The following is a 24641-nucleotide window of genomic DNA, read 5'->3' on the forward strand; positions in this document are numbered from 1 at the left end:
AATGGGGTAAAAAACACAGGCACAGGTCAAAATATGTAACATTCGGACTATAAGACGCACTGACTTTTTCCTCCCACTTTTGGGGGAGAAAAAGTGCGTCTTATAGTCCGAAAAATACGGTAGTTCCTACATGTTAGAGATTAGAATTTCAAATGTAAAATCTTACCCTCATCGCTACTGGAGTCTGAGGCATCTGAAAAAAAGATATAGTGCCATCATAAGTTATTTCATGATCATTTTATATTAACAGCTTGTACGACTTCTGCTAAACCTTATCACTATCATGCCTTAAACTTTAGATCATACATTCTATTATTTATAAACCTTTCTGGCGTTCAATTTCCTGAGGATTTCTGTGCAAAAAGTGAACCAATTAATTTTCACAACTTTTTTCCTGTAACTTGCCAAAATGTGTCAAGGAAGGGTCTAGTATACAGTGCAGGAGAGTATTGACATGGACATGTATGTACGTCAATACTGTTCACAGCATGTTTTCTATATACGTGTATATCCGTCAATACCGCTAGGGAGGTAAAGTAAGAGACTGAGGTAGACTTTGCTTGTTAGACTTTTAAAAAGCACTAAAATTCTATATGATTGTTACACAAGACATAGTTCCTACATGTTAAAAATCAGAATTTCAAGTGTCAAATCTTACCATCATCGGTACGGTACTCTGTGAACTCTAAAAAAAAAAAAAAAAAAAAAAAAAAAGGTTTTTGGTTTAACAACGTAAAACTTTCTACTGGTACAAAGATATCTTTCTTCAACGACTTTAGACATCTTTATTAAAGACTAGGTGATAGGAACTAATAGAAAAATATTCTGCAATAGCCAAGGGGCCTTTCCTACCCTACATTATAGACAAAAGGAAAATATGGTTAAGATGAATATCATCCTCCAAAAATACCTCAACATGTCAAAAGTGTTTCAGATTAAAGGAAAAGAATGGCGTTAATAAGCACTTACCTTGTGGTGCTGGTGTTTCTGTGGGAGAAGCATGAGAAAGACAAAGATCAAAACTCTTAATTTACCACAAGGTAAGAAGATGGGCCAAGATAGCAAATTGTTAAAAAGTCATTACTGATTCCTTATCACTATCATGTCTTAAACCCTAGATCTTCCGTTCTATTATTTATTAAAAAAGAGACAGGTAGACAATATCTACAGACTTTGCTTGTTAAAATACAAAATGCACTAAAAATTCATATTACTGTTACACAATAGGGCCATCATAAGTTAATCCATCTTCTTTTTATATTAACAGCTTGTACAACTTTTGCTAAACCTCATCACTATCATGCCTTCAACTAGTGATGGGCGAACAGTGTTCGCCACTGTTCGGGTTCTGCAGAACATCACCCTGTTCGGGTGATGTTCGAGTTCGGCCGAACACCTGACGGTGCTCGGCCAAACCGTTCGGCCACATGGCCGAACTAAGAGCGCATGGCCGAACGTTCCCCGAACGTTCGGCTAGCGCTGTGATTGGCCGAACGGGTCACGTGGTTCGGGCCCGAACGCGCTCTGATTGGCCGAACGGTCACGTGGTTCGGGTAAATAAATACCCGAACCACGTCATATCTCCGCCATTTCTCTGTGGGTTTAGCTTTGGGTAGGCAGGCAGGGTAGTTCGCTCTCCAGCCACGCTAGCCAGGGTCCCCCCCAGTCATTGTGTGTCGCTGCTGGGAACAGTAGTACACCGCTCGCTCAGCCACACTATATAGCATTCTGTTTACTGCCACTCTGTGTACCTCGCTCAGCCACACTATATAGCATTCTGTTTACTGTTCTGTGTCTGCTGGGAATAGTAGTACACCGCTCGCTCAGCCACACTATATAGCATTCTGTTCACTGTTCTGTGTCTGCTGGGAATAGTGGTACACCGCTCGCTCAGCCACACTATATAGCATTCTGTTTACTGTTCTGTGTCTGCTGGGAATAGTGGTACACCGCTCGTTCAGCCACACTATATAGCATTCTGTTTACTGTTCTGTGTCTGCTGGGAATAGTGGTACACCGCTCGCTCACCCACACTATATAGCATTGTGTTTACTGTTCTGTGTCTGCTGGGAATAGTAGTACACCGCTCGCTCAGCCACACTATATAGCATTGTGTGTACTGCCACTCTGTGTACACGGCTCAGCCTGACTATATAGCATTGTGTGTACTGCCACTGTGCACCTCGCTCAGCCACGCTATATATAGCATTGTGTTTACTGCCACTCTGTGTACACCGCTCAGCCAGACTACATAGCATTGTGTGTACTGCCACTCTGTGTACACCGCTCAGCCAGACTCTATAGCATTGTGTGTACTGCCACTCTGTGTACACCGCTCAGCCAGACTATATAGCATTGTGTGTACTGCCACTCTGTGTACACCGCTCAGCCAGACTATATACCATTGTTTACTGACACTCTGTGTACACCGCTCAGCCAGACTATATACCATTGTTTACTGACACTCTGTGTACACCGCTCAGCCAGACTATATACCATTGTTTACTGACACTCTGTGTACACCGCTCAGCCAGACTATATACCATTGTTTACTGACACTCTGTGTACACCGCTCAGCCAGACTATATACCATTGTTTACTGACACTCTGTGTACACCGCTCAGCCAGACTATATACCATTGTTTACTGACACTCGGTGTACACCGCTCAGCCAGACTATATACCATTGTTTACTGACACTCTGTGTACACCGCTCAGCCAGACTATATACCATTGTTTACTGACACTCTGTGTACACCGCTCAGCCAGACTATATACCATTGTTTACTGACACTCTGTGTACACCGCTCAGCCAGACTATATACCATTGTTTACTGACACTCTGTGTACACCGCTCAGCCAGACTATATACCATTGTTTACTGACACTCTGTGTACACCGCTCAGCCAGACTATATACCATTGTTTACTGACACTCGGTGTACACCGCTCAGCCAGACTATATACCATTGTTTACTGACACTCTGTGTACACCGCTCAGCCAGACTATATACCATTGTTTACTGACACTCTGTGTACACCGCTCAGCCAGACTATATACCATTGTTTACTGACACTCTGTGTACACCGCTCAGCCAGACTATATACCATTGTTTACTGCCACTCTGTGTACATGGCTCAGCCAGACTATATAGCATTGTGTGTACTGCCACTCTGTGTACACCGCTCAGCCAGACTATATAGCATTGTTCACTGCCACTCTGTGTACACGGCTCAGCCAGACTATATAGCATTGCGTACTCTGCCAGTCAGTGTGTATATTGCTGGGATCAGTAATACTCCACTCACCGTCAACCACTATATGAGCTCACCATGAGTTCCTCAGAGACCTCCGCTGTGAGCAGCACTCCCAACAACAGCAACAGCCAACGCCCCACGCAAGCTATAACATCCACCCCAGCAGCCAGTGGTCAGCAGCAGCCCTCCCCGGAGGAGAACGTTGTGTCCATCGGTCCGGCGCCAGAGCGATTAATGAGGGCTGCCATTGAGGGGATGATGGGGCCTGATGTGGAGGAGGAGGTCGGGCTCAGGCCAGCATCCCAAGTTAATGTTGAGGACGATGAGGGGTCTGTGACTGTGTCTGGGGATGTTGGGGTGGCAGAGGTGGTGGGTGGGTCAGACTCAGGAGAAGAGTTGTATGATGAGGATGATGATCGGGACCATCTGTATGTGCCTCAGAGTCCGACCCCGGAAAACATGTTGTATCGTGTGTTTAGGTACTAAAATCTGCGTTCCCAGTAGTGTTGGGCGAACAGTGTTCGCCACTGTTCGGGTGCTGCAGAACATCACCCCGTTCGGGGTGACTATATAGCAGACTATATAGCATTGTGTTTACTGCCACTCTGTGTACACGGCTCAGCCACACTATATAGCATTGTGTTTACTGCCACTCTTTGTCTGCTGGGAACAGTAGTACACCGCTCACCCGCCACTGTATAGCATTGTGCTCTGTGTCGCTGCTGGCAATAGTGGTACACCGCTCACCCACCACTGTATAGCATTTCTGTACTGCCACTGTACTGCTGCCAGTCAGCGTGTACTGTAAGGATAAGTGAAATGAGGAAGAAATCCGGTGAAAGAGGGAGGGGCAAGGGAAGAGGTGTTTCCCCTGACGGTTGTGCTGGGGAGCTGTACTCCACGGCGGCGGCCCCCCACAATGACATATGACGAGTTTGAGGAGATGGAAGAGGAGGGTATGGACAATGTGGACATAGACCCAGATTTTGTTTGTGAACGAGAACATCGCCGTCGTAGCAGCAGCACAGATGAGTCTGTTGAAGAACCCACTGCTGCACGAGTTCGCCTTGTGCCACAAGGTAGGCGGCGCGCAATTTCAGGCACCACAAGCGTGGAAGTTCAAGTGAGAGGCAAAAGAGGCGCAAACAGAAATCGCCAGCAAGGCAGGTGCTCCAAATTCTGGGCTTTCTTTGAAGACTGCACTGAGGATGTTACCATGGCGATTTGCAAGGTGTGCAAGACCCGCCTGAGCAGGGGGAAAAGTATTAACAACCTCTCCACCACCAGCATGAGCCGCCACATGCTATCCAAACATCCCACTCTGTGGGCAAACGCGGCAGGACAGGGTACCACCAGCAACACTGCCTCCCTTGGGTTCACCAGACTCACCACCAGACCCGCCTCAGCAGCAGCAGTAGCCCAGCCATTGCGTGGTTCAAAACATTCCAAAAAATCAGATGACGCTGACACTGTCACTTTCCGGAGTAGTGCTCTTGAGGTCTCCCAGTGTTCATCAAACACAACAACCAACAGCCCTTCGTTGTGCAGCCCTACGGTTCAGTTGTCTGTCTCGGAGATGTTTGAGCGCAAGAGGAAATTGCCAGCAAATGACCCCCGGGCCGTGGCAGTAAGAGCCAGCATAGCCAAGCTTCTGGCCTGCGAAATGCTGCCATATCGAGTGGTGGAGACAAACAGCTTCAAGGGCATGATGTCAGTGGCCATCCCACGTTACGTGGTTCCCAGCCGCTACCACTTTGCGCGCTCTGCAGTGCCTGAGTTGCATGAGCACGTGGTCAGCAAAATAACCCGAAGCTTGAAGAATGCCGTTGCCTGCAAGGTTCACGTATCCGCCTCTCCACAGAAAATGCAGACCGTCTGACTCAAATTAAAATGAATCAATCCTGGATTGGAAATGACTACGCAACACTCCAGGACCCCAACCAAGTAACATGACCAATGAACATCTGGGATGGTTTAGCGTTTCCGGTCCCTGTTTATTGAACCTCTCATCTGTATTACATTTATGACTGCATGGCGGCAAAAAGCATTGCTGCTATATCCGCACGCTTTTTGTCCTCATGCAAGGCCTGGGTTGTTGTGTCTCAAAAAGCATGGCCTTCTCCTCCTGCGCCTGCTCCTGTTCCATCACGTGTGCTGCTGCTGCTGGGTTAGCGTTTCCGGTCCCTGTTTATGGAACCTCTCATCTGTATTACATTTATGACTGCATGGCGGCAAAAAGCATTGCTATATCCGCACGCTTTTTGTCCTCATGCAAGGCCTGGGTTGCGTCTCAAAAAGCGTGGCCTTCTCCTCCTGCGCCTCCTCCTGTTCCATCACGTGTGCTCTGTGCTGCTGCTGCTGCTGGGTTAGCGTTACCGGTCCCTGTTTATTGAACCTCTCATCTGTATTACATTTATGACTGCATGGCGGCAAAAAGCATTGCTATATCCGCACGCTTTTTGTCCTCATGCAAGGCCTGGGTTGCGTCTCAAAAAGCGTGGCCTTCTCCTCCTGCGCCTCCTCCTGTTCCATCACGTGTGCTCTGTGCTGCTGCTGCTGCTGGGTTAGCGTTACCGGTCCCTGTTTATTGAACCTCTCATCTGTATTACATTTATGACTGCATGGCGGCAAAAAGCATTGCTATATCCGCACGCTTCTTGTCCTCATGCAAGGCCTGGGTTGTTGTGTCTCAAAGCGTAGCCTTCTCCTCCTGCGCCTCCTCCTGTTCCATCATGTGTGCTCTGTGCTGCTGCTGCTGCTGCTGGGTTAGCGTTACCGGTCCCTGTTTATTGAACCTCTTATCTTTATTACATTTATGACTGCATGGCGGTAAAAAGCATGCTATCTGCACGCTTCTTGTCCTCATGCAAGGCCTGGGTTGTTGTGTCTCAAAGCGTGGCCTTCTCCTCCTGCGCCTCCTCCTGTTCCGTCACGTGTGCTCTGTGCTGCTGCTGCTGCTGGGTTAGCGTTACCGGTCCCTGTTTATTGAGCCTCTTCTCTTTATTACATTTATGACTGCATGGCGGCAAAAAGCATTGCTGCTATATCCGCACGCTTCTTGTCCTCATGCAAGGCCTGGGTTGTTGTGTCTCAAAAAGCGTGGCCTTCTCCTCCTGCGCCTCCTCCTGTTCCATCACGTGTGCTGCTGCTGCTGCTGGGTTAGCGTTACCGGTCCCTGTTTATTGAACCTCTTATCTTTATTACATTTATGACTGCATGGCGGTAAAAAGCATGCTATCCGCACGCTTCTTGTCCTCATGCAAGGCCTGGGTTGTTGTGTCTCAAAAAGCGTGGCCTTCTCCTCCTGCGCCTCCTCCTGTTCCATCACGTGTGCTGCTGCTGCTGCTGGGTTAGCGTTACCGGTCCCTGTTTATGGAACCTCTTCTCTTTATTACATTTATGACTGCCTGGCGGTAAAAACCATGTTACCTGTGCAAAGAAACATGACATTTTCAGCATTTAAAAGACAATTTTTCCTTTGAAACTTTACAATCAATTTTCTCAAAAACTATAAGCTCTTTTTGCTAAATTTTTTTCCCTCTTGTACCCACTCCCAAGGTGCACATACCCTGTAAATTTGGGGTATGTAGCATGTAAGGAGGCTTTACAAAGCACAAAAGTTCGGGTCCCCATTGACTTCCATTATGTTCGGAGTTCGGGTCGAACACCCGAACATCGCGGCCATGTTCGGCCTGTTCGGCCCGAACCCGAACATCTAGATGTTCGCCCAACACTACCTTCAACCTTACATCATACATTCTATTATTTATTAAGTAAGACACTGAGGTAGACAATATATGTAGACTTTGCTTGTTAGAATGTAAAAAGCACTAATAATTCATATTACTATTACATAATACATAGTTCCTCCATGTTAGAGATTAGAATTTCAAATGTGAAATCTTACCCTCATCGCTACTGGAGTCTGAGACATCTGAAAAAAAGATATAGTGCCATCATAAGTTATTTCATGATCATTTTATATTAACAGCTTGTACGACTTCTGCTAAACCTTATCACTATCATGCCTTAAACCTTAGATCATACATTCTATTATTTGTAACCCTTTCTGGCGTTCAATTTCCTCAGGATTTCTGTGCAAAAAGTGAACCAATTAATTTTCACAACTTTTTTCCTGTAACTTGCCAAAATGTGTGAAGGAAGGGTCTAGTATACAGTGCAGGAGAGTATTGACATGGACATGTATGCACGTCAATACTGTTCACAGCATGTTTTCTATATACGTGTATATCCGTCAATACCGCTAGGGAGGTAAAGTAAGAGACTGAGGTAGACTTTGCTTGTTAGACTTTTAAAAAGCACTAAAATTCTATATGATTGTTACACAAGACATAGTTCCTACATGTTAGAGATCAGAATTTCAAGTGTCAAATCTTACCATCATCTGTACGGTACTCTGTGAACTCTAAAAAAAAAAAAAAAGTATTTTGGTTTAACAACGTAAAACGTTCTACTGGTACAGAGATATCTTTCTTCAAAGACTTTAGACATCTAGATTAAATACTAGGCGATAGGAACTAATAGAAAAAGATTCTGCAATAGCCAAGGGGTCTTTCCTACCCTACATTATACACAAAAGGAAAAATATGGTTAAGATGAATATCATCCTCCAATAATACCTCAACATGTCAAAAGTGTTTCAGATTAAAGAAAAAGAACGGCTTTAATAAGCACTTACCTTGTGGTGCTGGTGTTTCTGTGGGAGAAGCATGGGAAAGACAAAGATCAGAACTCTTAATTTACCACAAGGTAAGAAGATGGGCCAAGATAGCAAATTGTTAAACAGTCATCACTGATTCCTTATCACTATCATGTCTTAAACCCTAGATCATCCGTTCTATTATTTATTAAAGAAGAGACAGGTAGACAATATCTACAGACTTTGCTTGTTAAAATACAAAAAGCACTAAAAATTCATATTACTGTTACACAATAGGGCCATCATAAGTTAATCCATCTTCATTTTATATTAACAGCTTGTACAACTTTTGCTAAACTTCATCACTATCATGCCTTCAACCATACATCATACATTCTATTATGTATTAAGTAAGACACTGAGGTAGACAATATATGTAGACTTTGCTTGTTAGAATGTAAAAAGCACTAATAATTAATATTACTATTACATAATACATACCGTATTTTTCATACTATAAGACGCTCTGGACTATAAGACGCACCTAGGTTTAGAGGACAAAAACCCAGGAAAAATAAAAATATACTAAACCTGGTGCGTCCATATTCCCGGAGCGTGTTATGGACCTTTTTCCCTAATTATTATGCCCCCCCTTATGTCTTTCATGTACTTTTGCCCACCTGTGTTCACCTATGTCCCTCTGTGTCCACTATCCCCTTGTGTCCACTGATGTCTCAATGTCCTCTGTCCACCTATGTACCTGGTGTCTGATGCCCTGTGCTCTGTCCCCCTTCCTCTGTCCCCTTGTCCACTGGGGATAGAAAACACTGGACATGAAGGAAACATTGTCCCAGTGTTTTCTATCCCTGTGTCCCCAGTGTCTGCATGCCCCCCTGTGCCCCAGTGTCTGCGTGTCCCTGTGTCCCAGTATCTGCATGTACTCCATGTTCCCAGTGTCTGCGTGTCCTGTCCTGGTCTGTGCATCTGGTGTCATTGTCTGCCTGCACTGTGTCCCCAGTGTATGCGTGTCCCCCGTGTCTGCTTGCACTCGGTGTCCCCCGGTGCTCGCCTGTCCTCGGTATATCCATGTCCCTGGTGTTTGTTGTGTCCCCCCGGTGTTTGTGTGTCCGCGGTGTCTTAACACATATAAGTAGCTGCCACATAGTCATCAGGCTGTCCCCGGTTTCCCATATACGTACCTCTCTTGCAGCTTTGGTTATCGCGCTGTCCCCGGTACCGCCGTAACTTGTAACAATCTGGAAGTCCCGGACGTCTGTGCAGGGAAATGCACCAATCAGGCAGAGGGCCCTGTGATTGGCCACAATGACGGAGAGATGGTCCCGCCCTCAACACCAACACTCGAGCATTGCACAGCATGATTGGCGGTTAAGGCAAGAGCCCCCGCCTGATTGGTGCATTTCCCTGCACAGACGTCCGGGACTTCCTGATTGTTACAAGTTACGGCAGTACCGGGGACAGCGCGATAATCAAAGCTGCAAGAGAGGTACGTATAAGGGAAACCGGGGACAGCCGGATGACTATGTGGCAGCTACTTATATGTGTTAAGACACCGCGGACATGGAAACAGCAGGGACATGGAATTACCGAGGACACGCAAACACCGGGGACACGAGTGCAGGCAGACACGGGGGACATGCATACACTGAGAACACGCAAACACCAGGGACACGCAAACACAGAGGACACGGAGTGCAGGCAGACACGGCAGCGGGGGAAATGCAGACACTGCAGCGGGGGAAATACAGACATCGCAGAAATGGGGTAAAAAACACAGGCACAGGTCAAAATATGTAACATTCGGACTATAAGACGCACTGACTTTTTCCTCCCACTTTTGGGGGAGAAAAAGTGCGTCTTATAGTCCGAAAAATACGGTAGTTCCTACATGTTAGAGATTAGAATTTCAAATGTAAAATCTTACCCTCATCGCTACTGGAGTCTGAGACATCTGAAAAAAAGATATAGTGCCATCATAAGTTATTTCATGATCATTTTATATTAACAGCTTGTACGACTTCTGCTAAACCTTATCACTATCATGCCTTAAACTTTAGATCATACATTCTATTATTTATAACCCTTTCTGGCGTTCAATTTCCACAGGATTTCTGTGCAAAAAGTGAACCAATTAATTTTCACAACTTTTTTCCTGTAACTTGCCAAAATGTGTCAAGGAAGGGTCTAGTATACAGTGCAGGAGAGTATTGACATGGACATGTATGCACGTCAATACTGTTCACAGCATGTTTTCTATATACGTGTATATCCGTCAATACCGCTAGGGAGGTAAAGTAAGAGACTGAGGTAGACTTTGCTTGTTAGACTTTTAAAAAGCACTAAAATTCTATATGATTGTTACACAAGACATAGTTCCTACATGTTAAAGATCAGAATTTCAAGTGTCAAATCTTACCATCATCGGTACGGTACTCTGTGAACTCTATAAAAAAAAAAAAAAAAAAAAAAGGTTTTTGGTTTAACAACGTAAAACTTTCTACTGGTACAAAGATATCTTTCTTCAACGACTTTAGACATCTTTATTAAAGACTAGGTGATAGGAACTAATAGAAAAATATTCTGCAATAGCCAAGGGGCCTTTCCTACCCTACATTATAGACAAAAGGAAAATATGGTTAAGATGAATATTATCCTCCAAAAATACCTCAACATGTCAAAAGTGTTTCAGATTAAGGGAAAAGAATGGCGTTAATAAGCACTTACCTTGTGGTGCTGGTGTTTCTGTGGGAGAAGCATGAGAAAGACAAAGATCAAAACTCTTAATTTACCACAAGGTAAGAAGATGGGCCAAGATAGCAAATTGTTAAAAAGTCATCACTGATTCCTTATCACTATCATGTCTTAAACCCTAGATCATCCGTTCTATTATTTATTAAAGAAGAGACAGGTAGACAATATCCACAGACTTTGCTTGTTAAAATACAAAATGCACTAAAAATTCATATTACTGTTACACAATAGGGCCATCATAAGTTAATCCATCTTCTTTTTATATTAACAGCTTGTACAACTTTTGCTAAACCTCATCACTATCATGCCTTCAACCTTACATCATACATTCTATTATTTATTAAGTAAGACACTGAGGTAGACAATATATGTAGACTTTGCTTGTTAGAATGTAAAAAGCACTAATAATTCATATTACTATTACATAATACATAGTTCCTCCATGTTAGAGATTAGAATTTCAAATGTGAAATCTTACCCTCATCGCTACTGGAGTCTGAGACATCTGAAAAAGAGATTTAGTGCCATCATAAGTTATTTCATGATCATTTTATATTAACAGCTTGTACGACTTCTGCTAAACCTTATCACTATCATGCCTTAAACCTTAGATCATACATTCTATTATTTATAAACCTTTCTGGCGTTCAATTTCCTGAGGATTTCTGTGCAAAAAGTGAACCAATTAATTTTCACAACATTTTTCCTGTAACTTGCCAAAATGTGTCAAGGAAGGGTCTAGTATACAGTGCAGGAGAGTATTGACATGGACATGTATGCACGTCAATACTGTTCACAGCATGTTTTCTATATACGTGTATATCCGTCAATACCGCTAGGGAGGTAAAGTAAGAGACTGAGGTAGACTTTGCTTGTTAGACTTTTAAAAAGCACTAAAATTCTATATTATTGTTACACAAGACATACTTCCTACATGTTAGAGATCAGAATTTCAAGTGTCAAATCTTACCATCATCTGTACGGTACTCTGTGAACTCTAAAAAAAAAAAAAAAAAAAAAAGGTATTTTGGTTTAACAACGTGTTCTACTGGTACAGAGATATCTTTCTTCAAAGACTTTAGACATCTAGATTAAATACTAGGCGATAGGAACTAATAGAAAAAGATTCTGCAATAGCCAAGGAGTCTTTCCTACCCTACATTATAGACAAAAGGAAAAATATGGTTAAGATGAATATCATCATCCAATAATACCTCAACATGTCAAAAGTGTTTCAGATTAAAGGAAAAGAACGGCGTTAATAAGCACTTACCTTGTGGTGCTGGTGTTTCTGTGGGAGAAGCATGGGAAAGACAAAGATCAGAACTCTTAATTTACCACAAGGTAAGAAGATGGGCCAAGATAGCAAATTGTTAAAAAGTCATCACTGATTCCTTATCACTATCATGTCTTAAACCCTAGATCTTCCGTTCTATTATTTATTAAAGAAGAGACAGGTAGACAATATCTACAGACTTTGCTTGTTAAAATACAAAAATCACTGAAAATTCATACTGCTGTTACACAATAGGGCCATCATAAGTTAATCCATCTTCATTTTATATTAACAGCTTGTACAACTTTTGCTAAACCTCATCACTATCATGCATTCAACCTTACATCATACATTCTATTATTGTATTAAGTAAGACACTGAGGTAGACAATATATGTAGACTTTGCCTGTTAGAATGTAAAAAGCACTAATAATTAATATTACTATTACATAATACATAGTTCCTACATGTTAGAGATTAGAATTTCAAATGTGAAATCTTACCCTCATCGCTACTGGAGTCTGAGACATCTGAAAAAAAGATATAGTGCCATCATAAGTTATTTCATGATCATTTTATATTAACAGCTTGTACGACTTCTGCTAAACCTTATCACTATCATGCCTTGAACCTTAGATCATACATTCTATTATTTGTAAACCTTTCTGGCGTTCAATTTCCTCAGGATTTCTGTGCAAAAAGTGAACCAATTAATTTTCACAACTTTTTTCCTGTAACTTGCCAAAATGTGTCAAGGAAGGGTCTAGTATACAGTGCAGGAGAGTATTGACATGGACATGTATGCACGTCAATACTGTTCACAGCATGTTTTCTATATACGTGTATATCCGTCAATACCGGCCCGCTAGGGAGGTAAAGTAAGAGACTGAGGTAGACTTTGCTTGTTAGACTTTTAAAAAGCACTAAAATTCTATATTATTGTTACACAAGACATACTTCCTACATGTTAGAGATCAGAATTTCAAGTGTCAAATCTTACCATCATCGGTACGGTACTCTGTGAACTCTGAAAAAAAAAAAAAAGGTATTTTTGTTTAACAACGTAAAACTTCCTACTGGTACAGAGATATCTTTCTTCAAAGACTTTAGACATCTAGATTAAATACTAGGCGATAGGAACTAATAGAAAAAGATTCTGCAATAGCCAAGGGGTCTTTCCTACCCTACATTATAGACAAAAGGAAAAATATGGTTAAGATGAATATCATCCTCCAAAAATACCTCAACATGTCAAAAGTGTTTCAGATTAAAGGAAAAGAACGGCTTTAATAAGCACTTACCTTGTGGTGCTGGTGTTTCTGTGGGAGAAGCATGGGAAAGACAGAGATCAGAACTCTTAATTTACCACAAGGTAAGAAGATGGGCCAAGATAGCAAATTGTTAAACAGTCATCACTGATTCCTTATCACTATCATGTCTTAAACCCTAGATCATCCGTTCTATTATTTATTAAAGAAGAGACAGGTAGACAATATCTACAGACTTTGCTTGTTAAAATACAAAAAGCACAAAAAATTCATATTACTGTTACACAATAGGGCCATCATAAGTTAATCCATCTTCATTTTATATTAACAGCTTGTACAACTTTTGCTAAACTTCATCACTATCATGCCTTCAACCATACATCATACATTCTATTATGTATTAAGTAAGACACTGAGGTAGACAATATATGTAGACTTTGCTTGTTAGAATGTAAAAAGCACTAATAATTAATATTACTATTACATAATACATACCGTATTTTTCGGACTATAAGACGCTCTGGACTATAAGACGCACCTAGGTTTAGAGGACAAAAACCCAGGAAAAATAAAAATATACTAAACCTGGTGCGTCCATATTCCAGGAGCGTGTTATGGACCTTTTCCCCTAATTATTATGCCCCCCTTATGTCTTTCATGTACTTTTGCCCACCTGTGTTTACCTATGTCCCTCTGTGTCCACTATCCCCTTGTGTCCACTGATGTCTCAATGTCCTCTGTCCACCTATGTACCTGGTGTCTGATGCCCTGTGCTCTGTCCCCCTTCCTCTGTCCCCTTGTCCACTGGGGATAGAAAACACTGGACATGAAGGAAACATTGTCCCAGTGTTTTCTATCCCTGTGTCCCCAGTGTCTGCATGCCCCCCTGTGCCCCAGTGTCTGCGTGTCCCTGTGTCCCAGTATCTGCATGTACTCCATGTTCCCAGTGTCTGCGTGTCCTGTCCTGGTCTGTGCATCTGGTGTCATTGTCTGCCTGCACTGTGTCCCCAGTGTATGCGTGTCCCCCGTGTCTGCTTGCACTCGGTGTCCCCCGGTGCTTGCCTGTCCTCGGTATATCCATGTCCCTGGTGTTTGTTGTGTCCCCCCGGTGTTTGTGTGTCCGCGGTGTCTTAACACATATAAGTAGCTGCCACATAGTCATCAGGCTGTCCCCGGTTTCCCATATACGTACCTCTCTTGCAGTACACCGCTCAGCCAGACTATATACCATTGTTTACTGACACTCTGTGTACACCGCTCAGCCAGACTATATACCATTGTTTACTGACACTCTGTGTACACCGCTCAGCCAGACTATATACCATTGTTTACTGACACTCTGTGTACACCGCTCAGCCAGACTATATACCATTGTTTACTGACACTCTGTGTACACCGCTCAGCCAGACTATATACCATTGTTTACTGACACTCGGTGTACACCGCTCAGCCAGACTATATACCATTGTTTACTGACACTCTGTGTACACCGCTCAGCCAGACTATATACCATTGTTTACTGACACTCTGTGTACACCGCTCAGCCAGACTATATACCATTGTTTACTGACACTCTGTGTACACCGCTCAGCCAGACTATATACCATTGTTTACTGACACTCTGTGTACACCGCTCAGCCAGACTATATACCATTGTTTACTGACACTCTGTGTACACCGCTCAGCCAGACTATATACCATTGTTTACTGACACTCGGTGTACACCGCTCAGCCAGACTATATACCATTGTTTACTGACACTCTGTGTACACCGCTCAGCCAGACTATATACCATTGTTTACTGACACTCTGTGTACACCGCTCAGCCAGACTATATACCATTGTTTACTGACACTCTGTGTACACCGCTCAGCCAGACTATATACCATTGTTTACTGCCACTCTGTGTACATGGCTCAGCCAGACTATATAGCATTGTGTGTACTGCCACTCTGTGTACACCGCTCAGCCAGACTATATAGCATTGTTCACTGCCACTCTGTGTACACGGCTCAGCCAGACTATATAGCATTGCGTACTCTGCCAGTCAGTGTGTATATTGCTGGGATCAGTAATACTCCACTCACCGTCAACCACTATATGAGCTCACCATGAGTTCCTCAGAGACCTCCGCTGTGAGCAGCACTCCCAACAACAGCAACAGCCAACGCCCCACGCAAGCTATAACATCCACCCCAGCAGCCAGTGGTCAGCAGCAGCCCTCCCCGGAGGAGAACGTTGTGTCCATCGGTCCGGCGCCAGAGCGATTAATGAGGGCTGCCATTGAGGGGATGATGGGGCCTGATGTGGAGGAGGAGGTCGGGCTCAGGCCAGCATCCCAAGTTAATGTTGAGGACGATGAGGGGTCTGTGACTGTGTCTGGGGATGTTGGGGTGGCAGAGGTGGTGGGTGGGTCAGACTCAGGAGAAGAGTTGTATGATGAGGATGATGATCGGGACCATCTGTATGTGCCTCAGAGTCCGACCCCGGAAAACATGTTGTATCGTGTGTTTAGGTACTAAAATCTGCGTTCCCAGTAGTGTTGGGCGAACAGTGTTCGCCACTGTTCGGGTGCTGCAGAACATCACCCCGTTCGGGGTGACTATATAGCAGACTATATAGCATTGTGTTTACTGCCACTCTGTGTACACGGCTCAGCCACACTATATAGCATTGTGTTTACTGCCACTCTTTGTCTGCTGGGAACAGTAGTACACCGCTCACCCGCCACTGTATAGCATTGTGCTCTGTGTCGCTGCTGGCAATAGTGGTACACCGCTCACCCACCACTGTATAGCATTTCTGTACTGCCACTGTACTGCTGCCAGTCAGCGTGTACTGTAAGGATAAGTGAAATGAGGAAGAAATCCGGTGAAAGAGGGAGGGGCAAGGGAAGAGGTGTTTCCCCTGACGGTTGTGCTGGGGAGCTGTACTCCACGGCGGCGGCCCCCCACAATGACATATGACGAGTTTGAGGAGATGGAAGAGGAGGGTATGGACAATGTGGACATAGACCCAGATTTTGTTTGTGAACGAGAACATCGCCGTCGTAGCAGCAGCACAGATGAGTCTGTTGAAGAACCCACTGCTGCACGAGTTCGCCTTGTGCCACAAGGTAGGCGGCGCGCAATTTCAGGCACCACAAGCGTGGAAGTTCAAGTGAGAGGCAAAAGAGGCGCAAACAGAAATCGCCAGCAAGGCAGGTGCTCCAAATTCTGGGCTTTCTTTGAAGACTGCACTGAGGATGTTACCATGGCGATTTGCAAGGTGTGCAAGACCCGCCTGAGCAGGGGGAAAAGTATTAACAACCTCTCCACCACCAGCATGAGCCGCCACATGCTATCCAAACATCCCACTCTGTGGGCAAACGCGGCAGGACAGGGTACCACCAGCAACACTGCCTCCCTTGGGTTCACCAGACTCACCACCAGACCCGCCTCAGCAGCAGCAGTAGCCCAGCCATTGCGTGGTTCAAAACATTCCAAAAAATCAGATGACGCTGACACTGTCACTTTCCGGAGTAGTGCTCTTGAGGTCTCCCAGTGTTCATCAAACACAACAACCAACAGCCCTTCGTTGTGCAGCCCTACGGTTCAGTTGTCTGTCTCGGAGATGTTTGAGCGCAAGAGGAAATTGCCAGCAAATGACCCCCGGGCCGTGGCAGTAAGAGCCAGCATAGCCAAGCTTCTGGCCTGCGAAATGCTGCCATATCGAGTGGTGGAGACAAACAGCTTCAAGGGCATGATGTCAGTGGCCATCCCACGTTACGTGGTTCCCAGCCGCTACCACTTTGCGCGCTCTGCAGTGCCTGAGTTGCATGAGCACGTGGTCAGCAAAATAACCCGAAGCTTGAAGAATGCCGTTGCCTGCAAGGTTCACGTATCCGCCTCTCCACAGAAAATGCAGACCGTCTGACTCAAATTAAAATGAATCAATCCTGGATTGGAAATGACTACGCAACACTCCAGGACCCCAACCAAGTAACATGACCAATGAACATCTGGGATGGTTTAGCGTTTCCGGTCCCTGTTTATTGAACCTCTCATCTGTATTACATTTATGACTGCATGGCGGCAAAAAGCATTGCTGCTATATCCGCACGCTTTTTGTCCTCATGCAAGGCCTGGGTTGTTGTGTCTCAAAAAGCATGGCCTTCTCCTCCTGCGCCTGCTCCTGTTCCATCACGTGTGCTGCTGCTGCTGGGTTAGCGTTTCCGGTCCCTGTTTATGGAACCTCTCATCTGTATTACATTTATGACTGCATGGCGGCAAAAAGCATTGCTATATCCGCACGCTTTTTGTCCTCATGCAAGGCCTGGGTTGCGTCTCAAAAAGCGTGGCCTTCTCCTCCTGCGCCTCCTCCTGTTCCATCACGTGTGCTCTGTGCTGCTGCTGCTGCTGGGTTAGCGTTACCGGTCCCTGTTTATTGAACCTCTCATCTGTATTACATTTATGACTGCATGGCGGCAAAAAGCATTGCTATATCCGCACGCTTTTTGTCCTCATGCAAGGCCTGGGTTGCGTCTCAAAAAGCGTGGCCTTCTCCTCCTGCGCCTCCTCCTGTTCCATCACGTGTGCTCTGTGCTGCTGCTGCTGCTGGGTTAGCGTTACCGGTCCCTGTTTATTGAACCTCTCATCTGTATTACATTTATGACTGCATGGCGGCAAAAAGCATTGCTATATCCGCACGCTTCTTGTCCTCATGCAAGGCCTGGGTTGTTGTGTCTCAAAGCGTAGCCTTCTCCTCCTGCGCCTCCTCCTGTTCCATCATGTGTGCTCTGTGCTGCTGCTGCTGCTGCTGGGTTAGCGTTACCGGTCCCTGTTTATTGAACCTCTTATCTTTATTACATTTATGACTGCATGGCGGTAAAAAGCATGCTATCTGCACGCTTCTTGTCCTCATGCAAGGCCTGGGTTGTTGTGTCTCAAAGCGTGGCCTTCTCCTCCTGCGCCTCCTCCTGTTCCGTCACGTGTGCTCTGTGCTGCTGCTGCTGCTGGGTTAGCGTTACCGGTCCCTGTTTATTGAGCCTCTTCTCTTTATTACATTTATGACTGCATGGCGGCAAAAAGCATTGCTGCTATATCCGCACGCTTCTTGTCCTCATGCAAGGCCTGGGTTGTTGTGTCTCAAAAAGCGTGGCCTTCTCCTCCTGCGCCTCCTCCTGTTCCATCACGTGTGCTGCTGCTGCTGCTGGGTTAGCGTTACCGGTCCCTGTTTATTGAACCTCTTATCTTTATTACATTTATGACTGCATGGCGGTAAAAAGCATGCTATCCGCACGCTTCTTGTCCTCATGCAAGGCCTGGGTTGTTGTGTCTCAAAAAGCGTGGCCTTCTCCTCCTGCGCCTCCTCCTGTTCCATCACGTGTGCTGCTGCTGCTGCTGGGTTAGCGTTACCGGTCCCTGTTTATGGAACCTCTTCTCTTTATTACATTTATGACTGCCTGGCGGTAAAAACCATGTTACCTGTGCAAAGAAACATGACATTTTCAGCATTTAAAAGACAATTTTTCCTTTGAAACTTTACAATCAATTTTCTCAAAAACTATAAGCTCTTTTTGCTAAATTTTTTTCCCTCTTGTACCCACTCCCAAGGTGCACATACCCTGTAAATTTGGGGTATGTAGCATGTAAGGAGGCTTTACAAAGCACAAAAGTTCGGGTCCCCATTGACTTCCATTATGTTCGGAGTTCGGGTCGAACACCCGAACATCGCGGCCATGTTCGGCCTGTTCGGCCCGAACCCGAACATCTAGATGTTCGCCCAACACTACCTTCAACCTTACATCATACATTCTATTATTTATTAAGTAAGACACTGAGGTAGACAATATATGTAGACTTTGCTTGTTAGAATGTAAAAAGCACTAATAATTCATATTACTATTACATAATACATAGTTCCTCCATGTTAGAGATTAGAATTTCAAATGTGAAATCTTACCCTCATCGCTACTGGAGTCTGAGACATCTGAAAAAAAGATATAGTGCCATCATAAGTTATTTCATGATCATTTTATATTAACAGCTTGTACGACTTCTGCTAAACCTTATCACTATCATGCCTTAAACCTTAGATCATACATTCTATTATTTGTAACCCTTTCTGGCGTTCAATTTCCTCAGGATTTCTGTGCAAAAAGTGAACCAATTAATTTTCACAACTTTTTTCCTGTAACTTGCCAAAATGTGTGAAGGAAGGGTCTAGTATACAGTGCAGGAGAGTATTGACATGGACATGTATGCACGTCAATACTGTTCACAGCATGTTTTCTATATACGTGTATATCCGTCAATACCGCTAGGGAGGTAAAGTAAGAGACTGAGGTAGACTTTGCTTGTTAGACTTTTAAAAAGCACTAAAATTCTATATGATTGTTACACAAGACATAGTTCCTACATGTTAGAGATCAGAATTTCAAGTGTCAAATCTTACCATCATCTGTACGGTACTCTGTGAACTCTAAAAAAAAAAAAAAAGTATTTTGGTTTAACAACGTAAAACGTTCTACTGGTACAGAGATATCTTTCTTCAAAGACTTTAGACATCTAGATTAAATACTAGGCGATAGGAACTAATAGAAAAAGATTCTGCAATAGCCAAGGGGTCTTTCCTACCCTACATTATACACAAAAGGAAAAATATGGTTAAGATGAATATCATCCTCCAATAATACCTCAACATGTCAAAAGTGTTTCAGATTAAAGAAAAAGAACGGCTTTAATAAGCACTTACCTTGTGGTGCTGGTGTTTCTGTGGGAGAAGCATGGGAAAGACAAAGATCAGAACTCTTAATTTACCACAAGGTAAGAAGATGGGCCAAGATAGCAAATTGTTAAACAGTCATCACTGATTCCTTATCACTATCATGTCTTAAACCCTAGATCATCCGTTCTATTATTTATTAAAGAAGAGACAGGTAGACAATATCTACAGACTTTGCTTGTTAAAATACAAAAAGCACTAAAAATTCATATTACTGTTACACAATAGGGCCATCATAAGTTAATCCATCTTCATTTTATATTAACAGCTTGTACAACTTTTGCTAAACTTCATCACTATCATGCCTTCAACCATACATCATACATTCTATTATGTATTAAGTAAGACACTGAGGTAGACAATATATGTAGACTTTGCTTGTTAGAATGTAAAAAGCACTAATAATTAATATTACTATTACATAATACATACCGTATTTTTCATACTATAAGACGCTCTGGACTATAAGACGCACCTAGGTTTAGAGGACAAAAACCCAGGAAAAATAAAAATATACTAAACCTGGTGCGTCCATATTCCCGGAGCGTGTTATGGACCTTTTTCCCTAATTATTATGCCCCCCCTTATGTCTTTCATGTACTTTTGCCCACCTGTGTTCACCTATGTCCCTCTGTGTCCACTATCCCCTTGTGTCCACTGATGTCTCAATGTCCTCTGTCCACCTATGTACCTGGTGTCTGATGCCCTGTGCTCTGTCCCCCTTCCTCTGTCCCCTTGTCCACTGGGGATAGAAAACACTGGACATGAAGGAAACATTGTCCCAGTGTTTTCTATCCCTGTGTCCCCAGTGTCTGCATGCCCCCCTGTGCCCCAGTGTCTGCGTGTCCCTGTGTCCCAGTATCTGCATGTACTCCATGTTCCCAGTGTCTGCGTGTCCTGTCCTGGTCTGTGCATCTGGTGTCATTGTCTGCCTGCACTGTGTCCCCAGTGTATGCGTGTCCCCCGTGTCTGCTTGCACTCGGTGTCCCCCGGTGCTCGCCTGTCCTCGGTATATCCATGTCCCTGGTGTTTGTTGTGTCCCCCCGGTGTTTGTGTGTCCGCGGTGTCTTAACACATATAAGTAGCTGCCACATAGTCATCAGGCTGTCCCCGGTTTCCCATATACGTACCTCTCTTGCAGCTTTGGTTATCGCGCTGTCCCCGGTACCGCCGTAACTTGTAACAATCTGGAAGTCCCGGACGTCTGTGCAGGGAAATGCACCAATCAGGCAGAGGGCCCTGTGATTGGCCACAATGACGGAGAGATGGTCCCGCCCTCAACACCAACACTCGAGCATTGCACAGCATGATTGGCGGTTAAGGCAAGAGCCCCCGCCTGATTGGTGCATTTCCCTGCACAGACGTCCGGGACTTCCTGATTGTTACAAGTTACGGCAGTACCGGGGACAGCGCGATAATCAAAGCTGCAAGAGAGGTACGTATAAGGGAAACCGGGGACAGCCGGATGACTATGTGGCAGCTACTTATATGTGTTAAGACACCGCGGACATGGAAACAGCAGGGACATGGAATTACCGAGGACACGCAAACACCGGGGACACGAGTGCAGGCAGACACGGGGGACATGCATACACTGAGAACACGCAAACACCAGGGACACGCAAACACAGAGGACACGGAGTGCAGGCAGACACGGCAGCGGGGGAAATGCAGACACTGCAGCGGGGGAAATACAGACATCGCAGAAATGGGGTAAAAAACACAGGCACAGGTCAAAATATGTAACATTCGGACTATAAGACGCACTGACTTTTTCCTCCCACTTTTGGGGGAGAAAAAGTGCGTCTTATAGTCCGAAAAATACGGTAGTTCCTACATGTTAGAGATTAGAATTTCAAATGTAAAATCTTACCCTCATCGCTACTGGAGTCTGAGACATCTGAAAAAAAGATATAGTGCCATCATAAGTTATTTCATGATCATTTTATATTAACAGCTTGTACGACTTCTGCTAAACCTTATCACTATCATGCCTTAAACTTTAGATCATACATTCTATTATTTATAACCCTTTCTGGCGTTCAATTTCCACAGGATTTCTGTGCAAAAAGTGAACCAATTAATTTTCACAACTTTTTTCCTGTAACTTGCCAAAATGTGTCAAGGAAGGGTCTAGTATACAGTGCAGGAGAGTATTGACATGGACATGTATGCACGTCAATACTGTTCACAGCATGTTTTCTATATACGTGTATATCCGTCAATACCGCTAGGGAGGTAAAGTAAGAGACTGAGGTAGACTTTGCTTGTTAGACTTTTAAAAAGCACTAAAATTCTATATGATTGTTACACAAGACATAGTTCCTACATGTTAAAGATCAGAATTTCAAGTGTCAAATCTTACCATCATCGGTACGGTACTCTGTGAACTCTATAAAAAAAAAAAAAAAAAAAAAAAGGTTTTTGGTTTAACAACGTAAAACTTTCTACTGGTACAAAGATATCTTTCTTCAACGACTTTAGACATCTTTATTAAAGACTAGGTGATAGGAACTAATAGAAAAATATTCTGCAATAGCCAAGGGGCCTTTCCTACCCTACATTATAGACAAAAGGAAAATATGGTTAAGATGAATATTATCCTCCAAAAATACCTCAACATGTCAAAAGTGTTTCAGATTAAGGGAAAAGAATGGCGTTAATAAGCACTTACCTTGTGGTGCTGGTGTTTCTGTGGGAGAAGCATGAGAAAGACAAAGATCAAAACTCTTAATTTACCACAAGGTAAGAAGATGGGCCAAGATAGCAAATTGTTAAAAAGTCATCACTGATTCCTTATCACTATCATGTCTTAAACCCTAGATCATCCGTTCTATTATTTATTAAAGAAGAGACAGGTAGACAATATCCACAGACTTTGCTTGTTAAAATACAAAATGCACTAAAAATTCATATTACTGTTACACAATAGGGCCATCATAAGTTAATCCATCTTCTTTTTATATTAACAGCTTGTACAACTTTTGCTAAACCTCATCACTATCATGCCTTCAACCTTACATCATACATTCTATTATTTATTAAGTAAGACACTGAGGTAGACAATATATGTAGACTTTGCTTGTTAGAATGTAAAAAGCACTAATAATTCATATTACTATTACATAATACATAGTTCCTCCATGTTAGAGATTAGAATTTCAAATGTGAAATCTTACCCTCATCGCTACTGGAGTCTGAGACATCTGAAAAAGAGATTTAGTGCCATCATAAGTTATTTCATGATCATTTTATATTAACAGCTTGTACGACTTCTGCTAAACCTTATCACTATCATGCCTTAAACCTTAGATCATACATTCTATTATTTATAAACCTTTCTGGCGTTCAATTTCCTGAGGATTTCTGTGCAAAAAGTGAACCAATTAATTTTCACAACATTTTTCCTGTAACTTGCCAAAATGTGTCAAGGAAGGGTCTAGTATACAGTGCAGGAGAGTATTGACATGGACATGTATGCACGTCAATACTGTTCACAGCATGTTTTCTATATACGTGTATATCCGTCAATACCGCTAGGGAGGTAAAGTAAGAGACTGAGGTAGACTTTGCTTGTTAGACTTTTAAAAAGCACTAAAATTCTATATTATTGTTACACAAGACATACTTCCTACATGTTAGAGATCAGAATTTCAAGTGTCAAATCTTACCATCATCTGTACGGTACTCTGTGAACTCTAAAAAAAAAAAAAAAAAAAAAAGGTATTTTGGTTTAACAACGTGTTCTACTGGTACAGAGATATCTTTCTTCAAAGACTTTAGACATCTAGATTAAATACTAGGCGATAGGAACTAATAGAAAAAGATTCTGCAATAGCCAAGGAGTCTTTCCTACCCTACATTATAGACAAAAGGAAAAATATGGTTAAGATGAATATCATCATCCAATAATACCTCAACATGTCAAAAGTGTTTCAGATTAAAGGAAAAGAACGGCGTTAATAAGCACTTACCTTGTGGTGCTGGTGTTTCTGTGGGAGAAGCATGGGAAAGACAAAGATCAGAACTCTTAATTTACCACAAGGTAAGAAGATGGGCCAAGATAGCAAATTGTTAAAAAGTCATCACTGATTCCTTATCACTATCATGTCTTAAACCCTAGATCTTCCGTTCTATTATTTATTAAAGAAGAGACAGGTAGACAATATCTACAGACTTTGCTTGTTAAAATACAAAAATCACTGAAAATTCATACTGCTGTTACACAATAGGGCCATCATAAGTTAATCCATCTTCATTTTATATTAACAGCTTGTACAACTTTTGCTAAACCTCATCACTATCATGCATTCAACCTTACATCATACATTCTATTATTGTATTAAGTAAGACACTGAGGTAGACAATATATGTAGACTTTGCCTGTTAGAATGTAAAAAGCACTAATAATTAATATTACTATTACATAATACATAGTTCCTACATGTTAGAGATTAGAATTTCAAATGTGAAATCTTACCCTCATCGCTACTGGAGTCTGAGACATCTGAAAAAAAGATATAGTGCCATCATAAGTTATTTCATGATCATTTTATATTAACAGCTTGTACGACTTCTGCTAAACCTTATCACTATCATGCCTTGAACCTTAGATCATACATTCTATTATTTGTAAACCTTTCTGG

General features: G+C 43.1%; 1 protein-coding gene across 1 annotated transcript in view; it reads right to left on the bottom strand.

Annotated features, from left to right (window-relative positions):
* Positions 1–848: 848 nt before the first annotated feature.
* The window catches only part of LOC137562298 (mucin-19-like), a 177343-nt gene continuing 153550 nt past the window's right edge, over positions 849–24641 (bottom strand). Inside the window, exons 36-46 of the mRNA XM_068273632.1 lie at positions 23970–23987; positions 23175–23201; positions 22670–22687; positions 19966–19983; positions 11960–11977; positions 11165–11191; positions 10660–10677; positions 10352–10378; positions 7957–7974; positions 970–987; positions 849–853 (exon numbers count right to left, since the gene is read on the bottom strand). Coding sequence (XP_068129733.1) covers positions 849–853; positions 970–987; positions 7957–7974; positions 10352–10378; positions 10660–10677; positions 11165–11191; positions 11960–11977; positions 19966–19983; positions 22670–22687; positions 23175–23201; positions 23970–23987 — 212 coding nt within the window. The remainder of the gene's footprint in view (positions 854–969; positions 988–7956; positions 7975–10351; positions 10379–10659; positions 10678–11164; positions 11192–11959; positions 11978–19965; positions 19984–22669; positions 22688–23174; positions 23202–23969; positions 23988–24641) is intronic.

The sequence above is a fragment of the Hyperolius riggenbachi genome, chromosome 3, assembly GCF_040937935.1.
Source record: "Hyperolius riggenbachi isolate aHypRig1 chromosome 3, aHypRig1.pri, whole genome shotgun sequence".
Classification (NCBI taxonomy): domain Eukaryota; kingdom Metazoa; phylum Chordata; class Amphibia; order Anura; family Hyperoliidae; genus Hyperolius; species Hyperolius riggenbachi.